This window comes from Astyanax mexicanus, chromosome 6 (genome assembly GCF_023375975.1).
Source record: "Astyanax mexicanus isolate ESR-SI-001 chromosome 6, AstMex3_surface, whole genome shotgun sequence".
NCBI lineage: Eukaryota > Metazoa > Chordata > Actinopteri > Characiformes > Acestrorhamphidae > Astyanax > Astyanax mexicanus.
Window position 1 is genome coordinate 4,301,420 of NC_064413.1, and position 16,348 is coordinate 4,317,767.

The 16,348-nt window shown below is 40.9% G+C and overlaps 1 protein-coding gene across 2 annotated transcripts; it reads left to right on the plus strand.

Annotated features, from left to right (window-relative positions):
* Window positions 1-2,843: 2,843 nt before the first annotated feature.
* On the plus strand, window positions 2,844-16,348 carry si:dkeyp-84f3.5 (C2H2-type zinc finger protein). Of its 2 annotated transcripts, XM_007250818.4 has the most exons (4): window positions 2,844-3,076; window positions 5,197-5,270; window positions 7,762-7,815; window positions 13,504-16,348. In XM_007250818.4, the coding sequence occupies exon 4, from the start codon at window positions 13,831-13,833 to the stop codon at window positions 15,658-15,660; it is 1,830 nt and encodes a 609-aa protein (XP_007250880.2). In that variant the 5' UTR covers window positions 2,844-3,076; window positions 5,197-5,270; window positions 7,762-7,815; window positions 13,504-13,830; the 3' UTR covers window positions 15,661-16,348. The 2 variants fall into 2 exon arrangements, with proteins under 2 accessions (XP_007250880.2, XP_007250881.2); XM_007250819.4 differs by lacking the exon at window positions 7,762-7,815.

Sequence of the window (16,348 nt, forward strand, 5' to 3'; positions counted from 1 at the left end):
TTGCTGTGTATTTGTTGTCTGGCATGCAAGCCTTTTTCCCCTAATGTATTCAATATTACATTTCATGATGTTCATAAATGTCTGTCTTTTTTGCCATATCTCAAATGTTGTTTTACAGATGTAAATTCACTAAGAGAATTGAATTTGGATATCAACTCATTATATGTCATTGCAATAAATATATAATCACTATAGGTATAAAAGTACTATAGTATATAAGTATAAGTACTATAATCTGACATCTGGACAATGGACAATCTGACCATAGGCTACAAACTGTAAATTATTCTAGGTCATTTATTATATTGGCTCCAATGTCCATAACCTCATGTGATCTAGAAAAAAAAGTATTAATTTTAATTTTACTATTTAAGTGGTTTAAAAAAAATGACAGTAAGGAAAATGTATTTGCAAAATGTCCTTTTTAGTGGAAAATGGGTATTGCTTGGTCTTAGAACATAGGGGTTATGTAATATTATTGTATTCTTTTTCATTAATCCAGCTCAGAAAAAATAGCAACATCATCCTAAAAGAAAAACATGGTGGTGGTAGTATGATGACCTGGGGCAGCTTTGCTGCTTCAGGACCTGGAAAATTTACTCTAATTGATGGAACAATGAATTCTGCTCTCTACCAGATAATCCTGAAAAAGAATGTCCATCCATCAGTTTGTGACCTTAAGCTCAGGCGTACTTGGGTTCTGCAGCAGGATCCAAACCACCCTTTTCTGATATTAAGTATGATAAAAAAGCCAAGAATTAAATCAGTAGGGGGAAAATAAAATGTATGGTACTGTATGACTACTATTATAGTGGACAAAAATGAATAATCCGGCCTAAGGAGGATATAGAAGCACTTTGTTATCCTATAATTCGAGACTTTAGACCTGTATCTGTTTCTCTGCGTACTTTATTATCCTCCGTCTACCTTGTTCTTCAGTAGTCGGGACACCACAGGACCATCACAGAGAAGCTATTATTTTGGTGGCGTACTTCAAGATTGTCGTACTTCAGGATTGCAGGAGCAGCCGAATAAAAAAACGCTGTCACACCTCACCCCTCTCACATTTAGATGAAACAGTGTAAGCACCAGTAGTATCTTCCAGCCTGTGGCCCTGTGTTGAGCTTTGCAAGAAGTTGGATGTGATATTGTCAGCTGGATTCGTGAGGGATCACATTGCACCATCAGTCCACCAGAGGGCTTCATGTGACAAAAGAAAGAGGATGGGTTAAACAGACGTAGACTGAAACCTTCAGAACTGAGGTGGTTGTTTTACATTGGGTACCACACTAGATTGTTATTAGCATCACCAGAATTGTAGACAATATTAGTCACATTTTTATATAGACAGCTGTCTGTCTGTCTGTGGAAGTGATTTCTACCAGGATCACTTGTCTGTTAGCAAAAACTATTTTAGCGATAGGCCACTGGTCACAATCAACATCAGCTCCACAGCCAAGAAATCCAGCAGTAATTGAGGGAAGCAGCTTTACCCTCTCCGATCCTCACCAGGTTCTAGAGTACATGAGTACATCTGAACAGCTGCATCACTGTCTACTTTGGGAATTTGGGCCAAAATCCTTAAACCCATTCACATAGACTAGGTAGCATCACTCATGTAGTCCCAGACTATGATGCTAACACCACCATGCTTGGAGGCCTTTCTGAGTGAAGCACATCCTGGAAAACTGCAATATGACCTTGAGCACTGTCCTGTATCTCAATTTTAGGTTGTTAGCACTCTTCTTATACCCCAGGACATCTCTGTGGAGAGAAACAATTGTGTTACTCCCATAGAAAGACGCTTGCCGATCCGTTGCAACTGATTACTGACCACTTTCCTTGAAGTGCCATGTTGAATATACAGCGATCAGTATAAGAAAACACATGACAAGATACTGTCTATCAGCTAATTAATGTTACATAATAATAGAAGATATGATGAGACAGGTGATGCATATAACAGTACTGGTGCATCTAAAAAAATAGATTATCATTGAAAAGTCCCCTTATTTCAGTAATTTAATAAAAATTGTGACACTCATATATTATCTAGATGTAGTACACACAGAGTGATCTATTTTAACCGTCTTTTATTGCCCAAAAGGATAGAATATTATTTAAGACAAATTGGTACATTTGGCAGTGTGGGCAGTGTGCCAAGTCCATCTGGAAAGTAAAATCTGCATCTCCATAAATGTTGAGGGAAGCATGAGGTGCTGTAAGATTTTCCAGGAAAACACGGCACTGACTTTGAACTTGATATAACTTGATATGAGTTTCCATAATCAGTGATGGTTTGGAGAGTCATGTCATCTGCTGGTGTTGGTCCACTGTGTTATATCAAGTCCAAAGTCAGTGCAGTGTTTTCCTGAAAAAAAATATGGAGATTTCATTTTCCAGCAGGACTTGGTTCACTGCCCACACTGTCTAAAAGTTCCAATTGGTCTTATATAATATTCACATAGTTTTGGGTTTCCATTGGCTGTCAGTCATAATCATCAACAATTAAATAAATAAATGCTTAAAATAGATCACTCCGTGTGTAGTACGTCTAAACAATATATGAGTGTAACATTTTGAATTAAACTAAATTTTTTAAGTGAATCTAAAAAGTATATATACAAATATATATAAAGATATATACATTTAGACCACATGAGTCTGGCCCGTAGGTCTGTGGCCTTTAAAAAAGTTACATAAAGGGTTAAAATAATCTATTTTCTATAAGATATACAGCTATGTTTCTCGTTTTTGAGTAAGAAAGCTTTACAAAGAAGCATGTATAGTTTACAACGTTTAACATCGTTTAATAACAGCTAAGGAAGAGAGTAGTATACTGTGGGCGAGTGGAGGGCGGAGTGTGTATGTGAGGCTGGCTAACCGTGGAGCTAACCGATGAGCTAACAGGGAAGACGTGTTGGGATTTACTGCTCTGTGTCGTTTTTGTCCTTTTTTGTTAATAAAGAGTGGTTGGATTTACTAACGCCGTGAAGAAATGTATGCGGGGACTGTGTGGCCGGGTGCATCAGCACGAAACAAGGGGGGAAAACTGCGATTCTGAGGGATTAATGCGGTAAGGGTCTCTGAGGTGAAGCGCCGCACGGAGCTTAGCTTAGTACACTGAACACTGTAGCTAGGTTAGCTAGCTAACTAGCTTAGCTAGCTAACCAGCGTAGCTACCTACAAAATAGGCTCTCAAAGAGCAGAATTATCTAAATAAAGGCGACCTAGCTTATGTGTCTGTGAGTTAAACCACGGAGTTTAGCTTAAGCTAAGCTAACGCTAGGTAAACTAGCTAAGCTATGCTAGCTGACCCTTAGCGGGCTGTTCTGTGATTAGGTAGCTTACTAGCTTAGCTACCTCCGAAACAGGCTTTCAAAAGGCAAAATGTAGCTAAGTAGAAATACACTAGCTAACCTATCTTACCCGTCTGCTTTGACCGGTGATATTTGTGCTGAATTATTCGTTTAACATGGCTAAGTTTATAGCTGTTAGCTAAGTTAGCACGTTAGCTAGATAGCTAACGAACGGGAGCCAGTGAAACAATAGCCAAATGTAGCCTGTAACTAGCTAGCTTGGCTAGGTTAGCCAACTAAGCTAACTAGTGCTCTCTTACTTCACGTATTGTGGTAACTTATATTATTCATGTATTTTAAGCTTATGATATCTAAAAATGGCGTCTATTATTTAACAACGTATTGTAACTTATTTATGCAGATTTAAGGTATACGTTGGCTAATATATCTAAGGTCAGTTAGCTAACCCAAGCTAGCAACAATAGCTAAACGAAACTATCTGTTAAGTTTCCCTAGCTGTCAGTCAGATTTAGCTTCCACTCTGTTTTTCTTATCGTACATGTTTTCATATATTTCCGTTGATATATCGATATTAACTATATTATTGTCATTTCAAGACAATTAAATGTCACTGACATGATGATAGAAAAGCTTAAAAAAGCAGATATACCATTTTAAAGACAACAGAATTTGTAATTAATCATAAATTTAAGCAATAATACACGAGAGGGAGTGCTATAACGTGTAGTATTGGCTCTGCAATACTACACGTTATAGCACGAACCTCGAGTGTATTATTGTGATTATACCACAGTTCCATTATCGCTGTTTATTGAAAGAGAAAATACGATCTGTTTGGTTATAAACACTCCGCAAGTTAACAAAGTTTCATTGTTGCTGCGCTGTTTGGCTTGTAAGCGCTGCATTGTTGCTAGGTTACCTGTATGCGGCGGAGTAATACATGGAGAGCTTCTTACAGTGCATTACCTGCTGATAACGGCACTCATAGAACACAATAGACCACCATGATTATCAAAATTATTCAGGTCATGTCCATTTGTTGTACAATAAGTCAGTAATACAGTTATCGAGACAGTCCTACTCATAATTATACCACAGTCGGTTACAACCCTGCAATGTGAGGCTGAAAGGCTTTCTGTGAGTGCCATTATCACTGTAACCGAAGCTCTCCATGTATTATTCCACCACATACAGATAACCTAGCAATGATGCAGTGCTCACCAGCCAAACACAGCAGATTGAAACAGAGCAGCAATGGAACTATTTTAACTTGCAGCGTGTTTATAACCATACATATTGTATTTTCTTATGCTGTTTAACTCATATATAAATATGTGAATTCAGATTTGGCGATTTTATTGCATACAATATGATCCAGCACACCCCTAATTAAAGTTTTTACCAGATTGTGACAGGTAAGAAGTCAATGATTCAACATGTCTTGATACTAATAATGTACTCCAAATATATCCAGGATTGAAGTAAAATAAATTATACTGAACAGATATAATCTAGGGTTGGGCATAAGAATAAAAAATATCTTATAACTCTTATAATAATCTTTGTTTGACTTTTCTCTTTTTTGTAATTAAAATCACTGGGTAAAGTTAAAGGAAGTATCTGTTGATTTAAATCATGTGTCTCTCTAGCCTGAAGCAGTGAAAGTGAAACTAACTTGTAAGTTAGTTTCACTTAGCAGGAGGAATGCTTTTTTAAACAATTGCTCAATTTATTAATACACTGAAGCGCACACTAAAGCAGTCTTTCCAGTTATCAGATACTGCTAAATGCCTGCTATGCAGAAGATACCATCTACCACGTTTATCTTCTATTGTGTTGTCTTTAACCGTTCTGATTAGGTTTTTTTTGCTTGCAGTCGAAATCTTCAGACGACGTTTGTCGGCTTCATTCTACTGAGCAGCAAGGTTCAGTCCTAAAACATCAAAAAAGGTAAGTAACTTGAACATTACATTATTATTAAAAGCAGAATTAATAGCTCTTCCTATGAAAATATATACAAAATTACACATGGGTCTGTGATGATTTATTTATTTATTTTTTAATTAGATTATTTTTATTTTAATGCTATTTTATGGCACTGATGTAATGACTGAATGTATGAGCGTAATAATGTATAGTAATAAAACCTTTTTAAAGAACAATTCAAATTCTATTTAAATAATACATAAGTGAAATAGTCACTTTGTTAAACAAAGTCATGGTGCTAGCTCAGTAATGTAAACAGTCTCTTCTTGAAAAACAAAACTTTTTTTTTTGCATCAGCAAAAAAGGTGGCAGATTTTTTTTTTTTTCTTCAGTCGTGTTATTTCTAAAGGGTTGCCATTCCACTGGCATTGACAGACAGACCAGTTGTAAGTTTTGTGCTGTTAGTGACATTTGCTAGATCTATGATCAGTTTAACTTGTTTAGAACAAGACATTTATTGACCTGGTTCCTGGTGTGCAAAGATCACGGGCTATCAGCTATTGCAGTGTTAGCCTTACACAGCCTTGGACAGTCTATCTACAGTCTGAATGGCTGCATGATGTTGATATAAAAATGCCTAAGTGACTGTGTATGAGCTAAAGCTTTGTATTTTATGTGTGGATCCTTTGACTCTACAAGGTGAAATGTGTAGTTATGTACAAAGCATGTGTGAATCACTGACATTGCTAGCTAGTATAAAGACTAAGCATCGGAGGCAGCGTTTAGGAGAGTGGACAAATTTCTGTAAAAAAAAAAAAAAAAAAGAGGTCATTGGCAAGGTAGAGAAGGGATTAAAGCAGCAAAGAGAAAAATCTCAGGCAAGCTTAAAACCACATTGCTGCAAACAACCTTTCTGCAGTTTGCAAAGGCCTTCAGATTACCAGTTTCCTTTTCCTCAGCTACTACCTTTTTCATTTGAATGACTGCCAGCTCCCTAGTGACCTGAATAAGTTTCACTGCTGGTTTAAAAAGTGTTAAGAACAGTCTCCAGCCTGCTTCCTCCATCTTGGCACTCTCTCCTCTTCTTGGTTATCTTAGATTTTGTCTACTAAGGAGGATTGTAATGCCTCGCTTACGTTGTTTAAGTCATTATCCATCATCATCATCAACAGGTATTAATAGATGAAATTATTATTGGCTGGTCTCTACTTATAAAGACCTTTATGTGACTGGTTCTACCCTAAAGAACATCTGCTGGACCTGTGGTAGAGACAACAGGACCACAGACGATTCAATAAATAGCCTTCTACAGCATATTGACAGTCCAGGCACCAAGAGTATAGTTCTGCTTGTGTAACTTCGGAGTGCCAGAGCTCTTATCAGACATGTCCAGTCTGTCAGTACTGTCAGTTGCCAGTGGAATTTTTAACTATTTGGCAGCAGCAAGTGCATCTAGGTAAAGACATTATATTTATCTGCACCTTCAGTACTAGAGTAACAACGACAGTATTTCCAAGGACCTGTATGTGAAAATCTTGAAATTTGCAGGTGACACTACCAGTATCTGCATCTTAGTCATTGGTGAGGAGTCTACCAGTTGAGCTGGTGTCCTAGTAGAGCTGCCATTGCCACTGCTGAAAGCAGAAAATACTGCAAAGGTTATTAAACCTGGTTTCCCAGCTGTTACCATAAACGCTTGATTGGCAATAAGGGTAAGCATTATCCTGCTAAAATGCCAGTAGAAAGCCACAAGTATCTGCAAGAACTGTTCTGAATCGATTAACTGTTACTTTGTTCCTTGATACCCCGTATCACTACTGGGGGTGACTGAAGGCCGATTTATACTTCTGCGTCGAACCTATGCGTAGCCTACGCTGTAGCTTGACGCGCACCTCTCTGGAAATGTAACTACAAGTCACGCTTATGCGGACAGCCGCAGCTGTGATTGGTTTGCCAGGCCTTGCACCCCCTCCCACACATTCCTGCCTTTGCAGTTTAAACTGCAGAGTGACGCAGAGCTGCTAATATGCGCATGCAGAATAGCACACTTTCGACGCAGAAGTATAAATTGGGATGGAATGTCATGTGTCGCTCAACAGCAAAGGCAGGGTTAAAGACAAATCCATTAAATTCCAAACACAACCTGGATTCATTACTGAAGGGCTTTAGTCTGTAGCAGTCCAGGTTTCTTGGTTATAACACAAACAAAGATTACAGAATTTAGAATGATCGTTTTTTTAGATGGTGTTTGGTTTTCTGCCTGGATGGCCTCTTAGACAGATTGGGACTTCAGAATTTAAGCATAATAAATGGCTAGGTCCACAGTTTCTACATCAATCTGCTCCACTCCTGAGGCAAGCAACTCTTTGCTTTTATGCCTTAAGTCTGACAAGAGACTATGGCAGTGTTATTTCAGCAGTTCTCTTACAAATGTAGGCCGCTGTTGTTATCCTATGTCAATTAGCCTTTTAATTGACCAACATATAATTGAAGTCCCTTTCTGCTTTACTTACAGGTTGATCTTTGAGCAGATTCCAATGATGCAAAACTGGATTGTACACATATTAAGGTAAATCAGCTTTTTTATATAGAGCTCTTTGCAGAAGGTACAGAGGTATGTATGGCTTTATCCACAAGATCAGAACACAGCAAAGCTAACAAAGACGCCCATTGGAGATTTATGCTATTCAGTGCGGCTGTGTAATCCACACTCACAATAAATCTGCATTGTATGTGAGCACACTGCCATTGTCTGTATTTCAGATCAGGAAGACATTTTTGAGGTCAAGGTTGTACTGCAATAGTGTGTGTGTGTGTGTGTGTGTGTGACAATGTCAGGGTTTTCTACTCTGCTTTTCCTTTTTGTTTGTTCAATTTAAGATCTGGACAGGCCAGGTCAGTATTCCTACATTGTGCACTGGTGGTTCTGGATAGTTATTGAACCTTGACAGCCATTAGGTTCTATGGAATAGCATTTTTGTGAGAAGTTCTATCATAGGCTTGCTGTGCCAGATTAAGGGGATTTTGTGAGGAATCAGAAAAAAATTTATAGAAAGGGAATCCCAAGCTATTCCTCCTTTCCAACCCCCTGGTTTTACACCCAGGCTAATATGAACTAATGTTGAGGAATGTGTCATAGTAATTTTAATTAGCTAATCATGTTGTGCCAATGTTTTAGGCGTACCTGAGTAGGACTGCATGATATATCGTTTAAGCATCGTCATCGTGATGTGTGCACGCGCAACAGTCAAATCGCAGGACCTGCAGTGTCACTTAAGGCAATAAAATGTTTTGATTCTTGATACAAGAAGTAGATACACAGTGTCTTCTCTGTGTGTGTGTGAGTGACAGGCTGCTGCTGGGGAAGGGAAGAGCGAAGGGGGACAGGAGTAAACAGGAGGCAACCGCATGGCCTTCATCCACATGGCTGGGCACGTGCTTGTACATGCACATGTCCAGCCATGTGGATGGAGGCCATGCAGTTACCTCAGTTACCATGTGGTTACCTTGTCTCACATGCTTGTAAACGCATGTGCCGAAAGCTGTGCACCTTAGTCCACCACAGTTTTGCACAAATATTTCCAGTTACAGCTGAAATCTCTCTTTTAATCCCAGAAAAATGCTCTTATTTACCCTTTAAAAGGCCATTTAAATGCCCGATTAAAGGACCCATTACTGTTGTTTTGCTGTTTTCCTCGGGTTTTGAGTGCTCGGGGCTGACTTAGCTCGGCCTTGCATCCCCTCTTTAACGCAAGCACCACTTTAACGGAAGCAACCCAGCTGGAGCTGGACCACATGCCCCCTGTGAAGGAATCTGTGGCTTTGCTAGTCATCCCTCCTGACGAGGCAGTTTGTTTAGAGTAGCGCTGCCTGAGTAAGGCCTGCAAAGGCACAAGGATCTTGCCCTTGAGAGGGGGGCAACTGCAAAGAAGCCCTTAGCCCGTGATTCTGGCTGCTCTGCTTTCACCAGCAGCCATGCAGGGGGACTATTCAGTTTTACGTTTTTGCACCAAAAAAAGATGAAGGCTTTCAGCCGATTCTGGACTTCAATCATTACCTCAGGTGCTTTCTAGTCAAAAACATTTCTTGCAATGAAGGTTATCTCTCAGAAAAAGGGATTCACAACACTTGTTCTATGAGAGGCATATTTCTGCGGCACCAGTGCATCACCTTTTTTGCAGTTCACCTTTTTACGTTTTAGGTCAAAGTTCTTCCGTTCGGTCTTCACTTGGCTTCATGTTTTTACACTAGATAAATCCAGGTGGCCCTGTCCCCCTTCACTCCTTTGGGCATAAAAATTCTGCCCTACCTAGATGAATTTCCTGTTCATCTCTGGAGTGGGCGCTAGCTCACATTCGCCCTGCAACACAACTTCAGATACCTGGAGCTTAACATTAACATGAGGAAAAGCTCTATATACTCCTGCAAGTCAGTTCATTTCATAGGCATCATCCTGGACTCCTGGTCCATGCTTATGGGGATTCCTTAAGCTGCTGTTCAACTGGTTCTGCTGGAGCTTTTTCCAAGCCAGATGTGGATGGTGAAATTAGGCCACAACCCAGACCGCCACAGACTTGCATCCGTGCATCTGTGCTTGTATGTCTGCACCGAGAACATAGAGCAGTTTTTCTGCAGAGAATACTGGAACATTGTGCTTATTCGCTTGGACAGCATAAGACTGCACATCAATCATCTGTGAAAGTTACTCTCTTCTGCTCCTGAGACTCATGCATGGCATCACATCAATGTCAAAAGTTGGGGACGCAAAAAAAAGGGGGGGGGGGGGGTATTAACTTGTGAATTTCAACATTTTGCATGTGCAAATATCCTGGCAAGCTCAACTGTGAAACTTGCGTGCACTAAAAAAGAAATAGTGCTCTCAAACTTAATTTAACTTAACTCCTTTTCATTAGTTTTTTTTTCTTCTTGAATTCACAGTTGCCCTTGCACGCTTTGCCTTTGGCTTTTTTTTTTTTTGCTCAAGTAAGTGTAGAAAGGGGTGGTTTTGACACTTTGGGGTGGGGTCAGATTCCTCTCTCTTAGTGAACGCTATTGGCTGATATCGTCAGGATTTGTGAGTGACCGACTACTACCAACAGCCTGCTTCGGAAATCAAAGTCAGAGGAGGGCGAGGAAGAAGGACAGCAGGAGAGTTATCAAGCTATGCTAAAATCCAAACAGCTTCAGCACCTGGAATGAGCCACTCTCCGGCACTGTCAGAACGGCTTTGGTGTCATGGAATAAGATGCTCTCTGGCACTGTCAGCTCGGGTTCGGCGATGCAGAGCGAGCCGTTCTCCAGCACTGTCAGCCCAGCTTCAGCACCTGCAGCAAGCCACTGTCTGACACTGTGAACCCGGCTTCGGTGTTGTGGAAAACGCCACTCTCTGGCACTGTCAGCGCGGGTTCGGCAAAGTGGAACGAGCCGTTCTCCAGTACTGTCAGCCCAGTTTCAGCACCTGCAGCAAGCCACTGTCTGACACTGTGAACCCGGCTTCGGTGAGGTGGAAAGAGCCACTCTCTGGCACTGTTAACCCAGCTTCGTCGCCGTGGAACGAGACGTTCTCCGGCACCGTCAGCCTGCCTTTAGCACTTAGAACGAGCCACTCTCTGGTATTGTGAACCCAGCTTCGATGTTTTCAAATGAGCCGCCCTCTGGGTGTGTCAGCTAGGGTTCGGCAACGTGAAACGAGCTGTTCTTCGCCACTGTTAACCCAGCTTCAGCGCCTGGAATGAGACCTTCTCTGGCACCGTCAGTCTGACTTCGGTGCCGTGCATCAAGCCACACTTCGATCCTGTGCTAACAGGGCAAAATCACCCTATATGCACTTGGCACAAAAACTTCACTCGAGCAAAAAGAGCAGCTCCAGGCAATGCAGGTAGTGTATGAGGACAACTGTGATTTCAAGAAGGGAAAAAAAAAGCTAAAGAGCGATATTTTGTTTAGCCTTTACACAAAATTTTGAAACTCGCAGGTTAATTTTTTTTCACAAGTGTTTTTGTGCCCATGTCTTTACATTGATGTGACTTCATGCTCATGCACCTTCTCCGGAAATGGGCATTCCCCAGTCTAAAAGCCACTCACCTGCCAAGGCTTTCTGAACCCAATAGAGGACTCGTTATTAAGGTAACACCTCAACCTTTGGGCATAGAACTGCACCTAGAGGTGGTGCAACAGATCTTGGTTTTTGCAGTAGCTTCAGTCGACCTGCTCTCAGGTAACTACAGAGCTTTGGTAAGGTTGCTAACCATATGTGGGCAATTAAACACCACCACTTGCGTAGTTGTGTCAGACCCAGGTTTAAGGCATTTGGGGGCCCCAAACAAAATGGCCCACCAAAAAAAAACCTTACACGTCACCACTCCACCCCTCCAAAGTCTACTGAACCACAGGTTAGACACAAAACTGTAAATTGGCCTGTAGCCTGTGAGAGTTTGCTATGCAGTGGGGACATGCGTTTGTTCCTGCGTGCTTGCATCTGTGGGGCTCGGCAGTTTAAATTGTGAAGGCGGGAATGTGGGGGCAGGATCAGAAGGCTCAGCGGACTCTGATGCTGCCGCAGCCCATGTCGCATAGGCTACAAAGTAAAGTTTGCGGCTATGCGTAGGCTGTGGCGTAGGGTCCGCGGCTATTCACGCGGTATGTGTAGGCTATGGCCTAGGTTCACAGGTCAGCTGGGGGGCCCAGGCAATTGATTGGTTTGCTTGTCTTGTTACAATGGGCTTGAGTAGAGCCGTTCTCTTCGGACATTGAAACTTTTATATTCACTGATCAGCTACAGAGTAACACTAGTCCACTGTGTGTCACTCATTTAGATTTCCTACCAGTTGCTTCTTAAAGCATGCATGCCCTAGCTCACTACTGGCCATTGGGTTTGCTTCATGCTTTTCCCTTGTTTCTCTTATTGTTGAATGTCCTGCACACTCATCTCCATAAGCACAGAGTGCTGTTAATATCTCCACAGTGGCCTGCTCTGGTTTTCTCTCCTGCACTGTCCCAAACAAAGCCCCTTGGCCTCTGCTCAGGGAGCAGACCTCCTGTCCCAGATGGAGGGACAGATCTGGCAGTGTCAGCTCTTGGTCTGTGAGCATCTTACTGGGCTGCATTCCGGCAGTAGTACATTTTAGGGCTCAATCCACAAGGCTTCTGTATGCCAAACTTAAAGGGGCGCTTCAGCTCAGGCCCCTTGGGACTCTCAATAGCCCTCAGTGGGATCTACATCATGCAGTGGACTCTCTTCATTGTCCTTCTTTTGAATCTTCTTTCGAATTGAAATGGGCTTTGCTCAAGAGAGTTGCTTTCTGCTGGCAGTTGTTTTGCCCAAACTGGTCAGCAAACTTATGCACTGTCAGGCCCACCTGCTTGAGTTGGTGGCCTAAATCTTCTGGCTTAACCCTCTGTCCTTAACTTACCGTCTTGCCAAAGATCTTGGCTGCATAATTTGTAAATCAACCAATTAACCTGACGGCCGTACAAGATGAGCCAGAAGGCTGACTTTCGGCTCTGTGCATTTCATTCCACAAGGAGTATTTCAGCCTCTTGGGATACCCTTTGAGAGAACATCTACATTGCAGTGATGTTGCCCCGCCTCAAAATTCACCCAGTTTTATATAATAAAACTGTGGTTCTATGATTAAGGCTGTCGGTAAGAGTCACTCGTCACTCAGGCAGAAGCCTTTTACAAGAAGCACCTCACGATGATGAGTGATTTGTGCAAATCACTTTTATAGAAGGTGAGGACTTGATCTTGTTGGAGACTCTTTCCGTACCACATTCATGGGACACAATCCACTACCTAACCACCCTCTGGCAGTCATCTGGCAACATGGATCCACTGCTACATGCGTAACTAGCATTTATTTTTGTAAAACAGCTGCTGACAGTTTTTTTTCCTCTTTTATGAAAGCATTCTGAACTCTGGAGAATGTTGTACTGACAATCAGCAAAAATAAAATTTAAAAATGCTCACTACTCTACCCTTCTTTTCAGTTAATAGTCTATGCCTGTTTGCCATCAAAGTACCTATTAGATAATTGCATGCATGTGTAGGTGTACAGGTCTTACTAAGTATTTGTGTGAAAGCCAAGAAGCCATCCCACCTGATCAGTGGTGCTGCACTAAGAAGTATTAAAAGTGAAGTTGTTGGTGTTCCTTAATAAAATGTTATAACATTTGGAACAGTAATATAAACACACAACCTGTTAAATTTTGTAATATTTCTTTCTCTAATTTCTCCTTCTCTTTTTCCACTTGGTAGGCGCTGACTTCCTAACTGAAGACGAACTGGACAAAGGAGGCCCTACCTCGTATGGTTTTGGTCCATTATTTTACACTCAGATTTAATCTGTTCCAACTGCAAACTGGGGATTAAGGACACTGATATTCTTTCTTCCCACTTTCAAATGACTTTAGATGATGGGAAGAAAGGATGTCCCTTTAAAACACAAACAAGCAACAGATGATTTTCACAAAGAATCAAATGAATAATGGCATAGATATCTACAATTTCAATCATTTTATCACTTAGCTTTCTTTTTTTCTAATAATTAGTTGTGTAACATTCTGAGGGTTTTGTTTTAAAGACATGGCGTACACTTTACTTAATGTTTCATATTCCCAATCTTCAAATGGAGATGATTTTATCTGTGCAGAGTGTGGTGAGGGATTTAATCAGTACCAAAAACTGATCAGTCACATGGCTATTCATGGGCCCACTGACCCTTTATCTTCAAATGATAAAGTACACAATAATGGCTGTGATGCCCCTATCGAATTTGCCCTCCATGAAAATGGAACACTAACAGTAGTTGATAAATCTGCTGTGTCCAACTTCTCGTTCTTGTTTGGAAAACCCACATCAAAGCCATTACTGAATGATGCACCTCCTCAAGATTCCTTACCTTTCAATAAAACAATAGAAAAGATAGGAGTTCCATGTAGATGTGAAAGATGTGGTCAAGTGTTCAGGAGTCAGAAAAATTTACAGCAACATCAGAGATACCGTCCTCTTGAGCAAGGGTTCAAATGTACACTTTGCTGCAAGGTTTATTATGATAGAGAGAGTCTACGGCTTCACCTTCAGAACCATGATCAGGAACGCTTTTATAGTTGTGGACATTGCGGAAAACGATTCTTGAAACAAGAGACGTTGTCATTGCACCAGAAAGAATGGCATAGTTCTCTTGGATCCAAGAGTAGGTTTGATGATGATGATCGTGAAAATGCTATGGATAAATCTTATCCGTGCAAGGTTTGTGGCTTGCGTTTCTTTTGGCTGTCAGACTTGCAGAGCCATCTAATGACTCATTCTCATGTCAACAAATCAGCTGCTGATGCCAAACAAAAAGAGAAGGAACAGGAGGAAAGCAGCCTAAAGAAAAGTGTCTCCCACTCTACTGATGCTTCTCTCAATCGCTCATACCGTTGCGGCTTGTGTGGAGGACAGTTCAAGTCCTTGACAGAGTTGAAAGAGCATCATGCTTCTGAACATACAGATGATGAGGAAGAGGAAGAGTCTTCTGAGGCAGCACCTCCACCTAAACAATCGCCTGTTAACTATTATGGCATAATGCGCCAAATGGTGTCAAAACACCAGATGCAGCACAATGATCCGTTGAAGTCACGGATTAAAGGTAAAACTAGAGGAGGTGCTAGAGGAAACCACAACTCTAAAGTATTCCCTTGCAAACAATGCCATCGGGTATTTGTACACTCCAGCAGTTTATCTCGCCACATGCGTTATCATAAAGGTACTCTTCATACATGCGTCTATTGTGGCAGACACTTTCCACAAAGATGTGATGTCACAAGACATGTTGCCATGTATCATGGTTCAGATGTAAATGTTCAAATGGAAGGTGGAATGTTGAAAGATGCAAATGAAAAGGATAATCAATTGCCAACCAAAAAGCAGAAAAGTAATGATTCTGATGATCAAGAAAATCAGGAAGAGATCCAAGATCCACCAAAGTCTCCAGATAATGACCAATCGTTAGAAACTCAAGACATGTTGAGTCACAAGCCACGGATGTCTTACAAATGCAAAGAATGTGGGAGAGTCTTTGGGCTGCTCAGCGTGTACCAACGACATGTGCGGTATCACAGAAGAGACCCTAGTCGAGTATTGCTAAGTTGCCCTATTTGTCCATGTCGCTTCACTTTCCGTTCTGCTCTAGATCGCCACCTAGAAAATCATGAAAAAGAAGGGGCTGAGAAAAAAAGTGCCAAGGAAGGGGCGCTAATTGCAGAAGCACAAAAAGATTTATTAGCAAATGATGTCGATGTTGAAAAGAGTGGCCATGAAGATGATCTAAAGGCGAAAGCCGCATCAGATGTGTTGTATGAATGCACTGAATGTACCCAGACATTCACAGACCTGCAGATGTTTCTCCAACATCAGAGTGCCCATGGTTGAAAAAATAGTTCAATATGATGTTACGAGTATCATGTCTATCCAGTAATAATATATGATCCGTGTACAGCATTCCTGAGGTGGTATCATGAAAGCAAATTGAACTATGTATGTCATTTTTTTTGTTTTTTTTTTTAACCAATGCTACAATGGATTCTTAATTTGTAGAACCATGGGGTTGACACATACTGTGCTTTCATTTGGAGTCCACTTTCATTGTCTCGATTTTTTTAAAACAATTTACTTTTTTTTTCATTTATTGTATATTGATGTTGCTCACCTGTATACAATTGTTATTTTTCCATTCTGCAAATTATTCACTTTTTTGTCGTCTTTTCCCTTTTTACTCATTAAATGTGAAATTGTACTTTATGAAACATCTCAAAACTGCCTTTCGTATGTGTTTCTGTGTGTTTCTGGATGAACGTATCAGAAACAGGGGAAATTGACATTACTGTTTTTATTGATCAAGGCAGGCTTAAAGACTGGGCTTGATCTCAGAAGATTTTTAAAGTGTGTGATATGGGTTTATCCTGTGAATAGTGTGAAAGATTTCCTCATTTAAAGCAAGTGTTGCTGTACCTTGCATTGGTGTGTGTGTGGGGTTGTTTGTGTTAGTAAATATTTGATGTCTGAAGGTACAGGGGTCATACATGAATGTGCACTGATCAATAAAAGAACACATTTTTTT

Excerpts from the sequence above, each read along its gene's own strand:
- si:dkeyp-84f3.5 (XM_007250818.4), top strand. The coding sequence starts at position 13,831 with ATGGCGTACACTTTACTTAATGTTTCATATTCCCAATCTTCAAATGGA.